This window comes from Gossypium arboreum, chromosome 7 (genome assembly GCF_025698485.1).
Source record: "Gossypium arboreum isolate Shixiya-1 chromosome 7, ASM2569848v2, whole genome shotgun sequence".
NCBI classification, from domain to species: Eukaryota; Viridiplantae; Streptophyta; class Magnoliopsida; order Malvales; family Malvaceae; genus Gossypium; species Gossypium arboreum.
Window position 1 is genome coordinate 89,217,984 of NC_069076.1, and position 6,311 is coordinate 89,224,294.

General features: G+C 35.8%; 1 protein-coding gene across 1 annotated transcript; it reads left to right on the top strand.

The window, feature by feature from the left end:
• The first annotated feature begins 372 nt into the window (after nt 1-372).
• On the top strand, nt 373-3,093 carry LOC108472322 (exocyst complex component EXO70H1-like). The gene has a single exon (XM_017773818.2). It carries the CDS (start codon nt 1,042-1,044, stop codon nt 2,872-2,874), a length of 1,833 nt encoding a protein of 610 aa, XP_017629307.1. The 5' UTR covers nt 373-1,041; the 3' UTR covers nt 2,875-3,093.
• Nucleotides 3,094-6,311: the final 3,218 nt, after the last annotated feature.

Below are 6,311 nucleotides of genomic sequence, written 5' to 3' on the forward strand. Positions count from 1 at the left end.
AAAAAATAATTAATTTCTAACATGGCATCCACATGTATGCCACATTAGCAATGTTAACACAACGTAAGTTTTTTATTTATTTAGAGTGATTTGACAAATAACACAAATTTAAGAAATAAAAAGACAAAAAATTAAATGAATGACTAAAATAGCTTCTTTTATAAAAAATCCACTTATATTAATTTCAAATCTCCTATGTTACATTTTATTTTTTGACAAAGAATAATATTTGACATTAGTGGAATTTTTAGACTCCACAATAAAAGTTAAAGAGTTACAATTATCCTATAAAAATATAATAAAATATTAAAAAATAAATAATTTAAAAAAAGACACATGATAAATTTTTAAAGCTGTATATGGAATAATATAACATGTGTGGATAATGCATATAATTGTACAGTAAACTTAGAAGACATTATCAAAACCAACAACTACAAAACTTAAACATCAACCATAAAAGTAAAATAAAAAAGTATGATAGATATTTTTCCTGCAAGAATTAAAGTTGGGTTATGTTGCTTGAGAAAATTCCGAAATTGGTGTGGCTTGAAATTGACAAAACAAAAAAGAGGGGCTGTCCTACATTGCGAAACGATAATGCCAAATACTTTTCACAGTTTCGAGATGTAGAACTCAATATGATCCGATTGAACTCATGGTAATTTCTTGTATTGAAAGAAAAGAAGATACGCTGTTTGGCTCATCTCCTTTCTTTGATTACCGGTCACTATCAGCTCCTCAACCAAATACTCATTAAAATACAAAAAGAAACAGTTTGATTCGTATACCGCGTGGACTCCATTACGCATAACAACAGTGTTTTATTTTAAGTTACCTTCCGACCACTCGCTCTGAACCGCTTTTTAACTCGTATCCTCACACTTTCCTGCGTCCCTATTTCTATAAATATACGCACCTCTCTTTCATTCCTTTAACATATTTCTTGTTTCTTTGTCTTAATTTTTGCCAATCTCCCTGCTTTCAACAATTACTTGTTTGTATTGTCTAAAAAAAAAAAAAAGAAAAGAAACCAAGGGAATGAGGACCATCTTCTCCAAATCTCCATCTCCTCCTACCCATCACCATACTTTCACCGAGTCATTAATTGAAGAAAATATTGAAGCTGCTGAACTTAGCATCACTAAATGGGATTCCTTACATGGCGACGACCATGTCTCCTACTGTAACATTGCTTCTCTTTTCTCCGAAAACAATCGTGATGAAGCCAAACAGTATCTGAGTTCCATTAAGGGTTTGCAGAAAGCTATGCGATACTTGGCTTCGCTTGAATCCACTTCCGATAAACTTGTGCGAGCCCAAACGCTGATGCAAACCGCCATGAAACGCCTCGAGAGGGAGTTTTACCAGATTTTGAAGTCCAACCGGAATTACCTTGACCCAGAGTCTGTTTCCAATCACTCATCTTCTAGACCATCGGTTTCCAGGTCGAGCTTTTCAGATTCAGAAGAAGATGAGTCTGAGAACGATTCCATCCCGGAAGTGGAGAGAGGCTCGTCGGCTGTTATTGCGGATTTAAGAGCCATTGCGGAAGGCATGATATCAGCTGGGTACGCTAAGGAGTGTTTCAAAATTTACAGAACTATTCGGAAATCGATCGTCGATGAAGCTCTATATAATCTCGGAGTTGAAAGGAACTTGGGTTTTCAGCAGATTCAGAAGATGGAGTGGGAAACTTTGGAGGTTAAAATTAAGCATTGGCTGAACGCTGTTAAAGGGGCGGTTAAAACTGTGTTTTATGGAGAGAGATTACTCTGTGATCAAGTGTTTGCAATTTCGTCTTCCATCAGGGAATCTTGTTTCACTGATGTTTCAAAGGAAGGAGCTTTGGCTCTGTTTGGATTCCCAGAAAATGTAGCCAAGTGCAAGAAAACTCCCGAGAAAATGTTCCGTATCTTGGATTTATATGAGGCGGTTTCCGACCTTTGGCCCGAGATTGAATCAATCTTCAGCTTCGAATCCACCTCGACCGTCCGCTCGACCGCCGTTAACTCCTTAATCAGGCTCAGCGATGCCGTTAGAACGATGTTAACGGACTTTGAAATGGCAATTCAAAAGCATTCATCCAAAACTACGGTTCCCGGCGGTGGAATCCACCCTCTTACACGCTATGTCATGAACTACATCTCTTTTCTCGCCGACTACAGCGGCGTTCTCTCCGACATCGTCGCCGATTGGCCGTTGCAGATTTCATCACCGTTACCAGAGTCTTACTTCGGAAGCCCCGACAAGGAGGAGAGCATTTCCTCGCCGATCTCAGTCCGGTTAGCTTGGCTTATTCTCGTCATGCTATGCAAACTAGACGGTAAAGCCGAGATGTACAAAGACGTGGCGCTTTCTTATTTGTTCTTAGCAAACAATCTCCAATACGTCGTCAACAAAGTCCGACAATCGAACCTGAAGCTCCTCCTCGGCGACAACTGGGTGACGAAGCACGAACAGAAAGTGAGGAAGTACACGGCGAATTATGAGAGGATGGGATGGAGTAAAGTGTTTGCCTCTCTGCCGGAAAATCCAACGGCGGAGATTCCGGTTGATCAAGTGATAGAGCATTTCAGAAAATTCAACTCCGCTTTCGAAGAAGCTTACAAGAAGCAAACTTCTTGGGTCGTAACCGACCCGAAACTCCGAGATGAGATAAAGCTCTCGTTGGCCAGACGGATCGGCCCCATCTACAAGGAGTTTTTCGATAAGTACGGCGGAATGCAGCTGATGAAAGAAATGTGGGCCGAATCACTTGTCAGATATACCCCTGATGATTTGGGAAATTACTGCTCCGATTTGCTCTTTGGGAGCGGAAGTTCAGGGAGTATTTCGTCAAGTTCAAGCCAAGGTGGTGGTTACAGTCGTTGAACCGATATTTTTTCTCCTTTTTTGTGGGAGCCTGGAAAGAATCGCCGACAACGTGAGGAAATTTAGGGTTTTGTTTTTCTAAATAAAAATTTTATTTGTGGATAAATATTAGTAAAGAAGCGTGCAGTTATCTGACAGACACGTGTATAGAATTTAGCCGTTATTATGATATATGGCACCGAAGTAAATCACTTGTACAATATAAAATTCTTTGATTTATTCTTTGATTTGTCTATTATTATTATTATTATTATTATTATTATTATTTGGATTTGTTAATTCATATTTTAAGATATGCCATTGTGAAATGCGATTTTTTACAAAATAATATAAAAATAATTAATTTTGAAAATGGTTGAATGAAATAATAATTTACAAAAATAGGCTGTATGATATATCTACCGCACCACCCTTTCCCCAACCATTAGTCAATCCTATATTTTAAAAAATAAAGAATTTTTTTGAAATTATTACTGTGTTAGGTGACACCGATATGTATTTTTTTTTTAAAAATATCTAAGAAAATACAGATATATAAGGGAACAAAAAAAATATCAATAGTGTTGTTGATCTGTCAGGCGGCATCAGTGAAAGTAAAAGAAAAAACTAATTGTGTTAGTAAAAAAAAGAATGAAAAAGAAAAAAAAAAGCTAGAAAAACAGAAAAGAAAGAAAGTCTGTGATCGTCTGGTCACGTCGATGGCTAGTCATCCGACCGGTGCAAATCACATGCTCCCCTTCTTTTTTACTTTTCCAGCTCCCCCTCCCTCATTTTTAGACTTTTCTTTTTGTTTCCTATCAGTTTTGTATATAAATAGGGGTTTGGTCCCTTTATCCCTTAGGGGGAAAGAAGTATAAACATAAAGACTATTAATATAGCGAAATTTCCTTTCTGCTATAGTAAAAATATACAACTTAATTCTCGTCTTCCTTAAAAAAAAAAATTCCTATCTTCGCTTTTGATTGAATTTGACTCTATTGAGGGAGATCAACTTCTATGGGAGAAGTCTCCGAAGTGTTGTCCGTTGGGTAGTCTATACAGCCCCCAACAATCGTAGGAATTGACTTGGGACCTGAGTTTTGTCTCCCAACTCCGCGAAGAGCCCCGAGGGTTCACAGAGTGGGAGCGCCTCAATTGGTGGAGAGAATACGTACTTGAAAAGGCTAGTTATGCCTTAGTTGGTGGTTCGATTCACATTGCGCTCGACTTCATTGATTAATTATCTACGTGTCCTTCAAGTACATATTTTCTCTACCAACCAAGATGCTTCTACTCTGTGAATTCTTAAGGATCTTCAGAGAGTTGAGAAACAAAACTATGACGATCTCGAGTCTGAGATAATAGCTTTATTTGTTGAGAGTCTAACCACTACCTAAAAACGATACTTTAAATACTTTTATCAAACGAGTCGACCCTCAACAAGCTGCATATAAAAGATAGAGTTGAAGATTAAGGTAGAGAGGTGGAACTATAGGTTGAATTATCCGTGGAAGGCGTAATCTACCAGGACACGACACCGTACGTTTGAAGATGATAATGTATGTATACACGGACAAGACACATAGCAGTTTGCAGTCAAAGATGAAAGGCTTAAGAGACATACAAAACTGAATCACCTCATGTACATTTTAAAATTATTAATTAAGTTGAATATTATAAGAATAAAAATAGTTAGGATAAAATGGTTTAAAAATATTAAAATCTTGGTAGAAGCCCATAAACACCGATATAAGTTGATGAATAGTTAAAATTTTTAATAACAACAAAACCGAAACTACTGAATATTAGTTTAAAATTGAAAGCCAAGTATGATGATTCAAATTTCAAGAAAGTTCCAAAGTAGAAAGCATAACTGATGGGCCATGTATGAAAGGAACCCTAAACTGCTTCACTTTACTGAATTCAAAATGAGCAATGAGTGGATATATTATAGACTTGCTCATTGAACACCATCTACTTTTGACCTAACTTTTTAACCATAAACAATTCAATATGTGCAAATAAATTTCTTAAATAGAGCAAGCCTCCATTGCTTTGCTTTAATTTTATAGTTTTATTTTATTTTTTTAAAAAATTCTTTGTTTGAAATTTAAGATTTTGAATTAATTCAAATTTAGATTAAATAGATATAAAATCAAAAAAATCTATGAAGACAAGGTTTTAGGAAGAAACGTTGAGATGGTTGCACACGTAGATATCAGGACTTTGAAATCTACGGCGACTTTAAAGCTAAGCTTCTTCATGACTCATGCTACATCCTCCTTCATCGAGAATTTTAAACTTATGCCCGAATTTCCAAAATGCACATCAGAACTCATTATGTGGATCCATACTATATAAGGATATTTTGGAAATTTTAAGGCATGTATCTCATCTACGACACGGAGGTTTATGCAACGAAAGAACCAAACTATGTCCGCTAGAATAAGCCAAGTTTGCAACAGTATTAGGTGGGATGCCTTGGTTGGAATCAGAATCATCATATTCTTGAACATTGGCATCATCCAATACATCGTTGACGTAAGGATTACTAAATTCAGAATTATTGACATTACTGTATGCAGCATCAACTGACATATTTTCCACGTCCAGCTCAACAACATTTTCATTAAGGTCGAATGCGGGATTTTTGAACATCATCAAATATCATCGTGCAAAGTTGTATACGTACGGATCATCTAATAGGTCATTAAGATCAAAATCCAACCAACAAAGTAAAGATCGTTTCCTTTGAGACACTGATAGCACTTGCTTGAAGATCGTTTCCTTTGAGACACTGATGGCACTTGCTTGTTGGGCTCCTACAATTCATATTTTTAACCCATTGGTGGGGATATATTTTAAGGTAGTTTGGATGGACTAGGAATCTTCGGTTACTACGTTCCTCTGCCCAACATCGTCCTACTCCACATATAATTCTACTACATGATTTTTGGTGCTGCAATGAACTGCTATCATTGTCTCGACATCTTCATCATGAATAAACTCAAACTGGCTAAATATGACTAGATTTAATGATGTTGAAAATTTAAAGGAGATTTTAGACACTGTCCTCCCTTAATGTGCTACAATTTTACTGCTAGTCTTCAATTTTAACTTACCAAGATTAATGCTTTGTTTAAATCCCCGACTAATTTTGTAACAACCTGATTTTAACTGGTATCGAAAAATATAATTTTTAAATCAGAATTTCATAAATTTAATAAGTGAAATTATTAATAGAATAATTGATGTGTCCAGTACAAATATATGTTATTGGATGGTCAAATAATTAAATCGAAAAAATTGTTAATTATAATACAATTAATGACTAAATTATAAAAATACAATTAAGCTATTAAATTTTAGTTTAGAAAATACAAGAGGACTTATATAACAATTTAATCAAGGATCAAATGGCTACTTGGCCTTTATTGGTTCATGAAGTGGTAAAATAT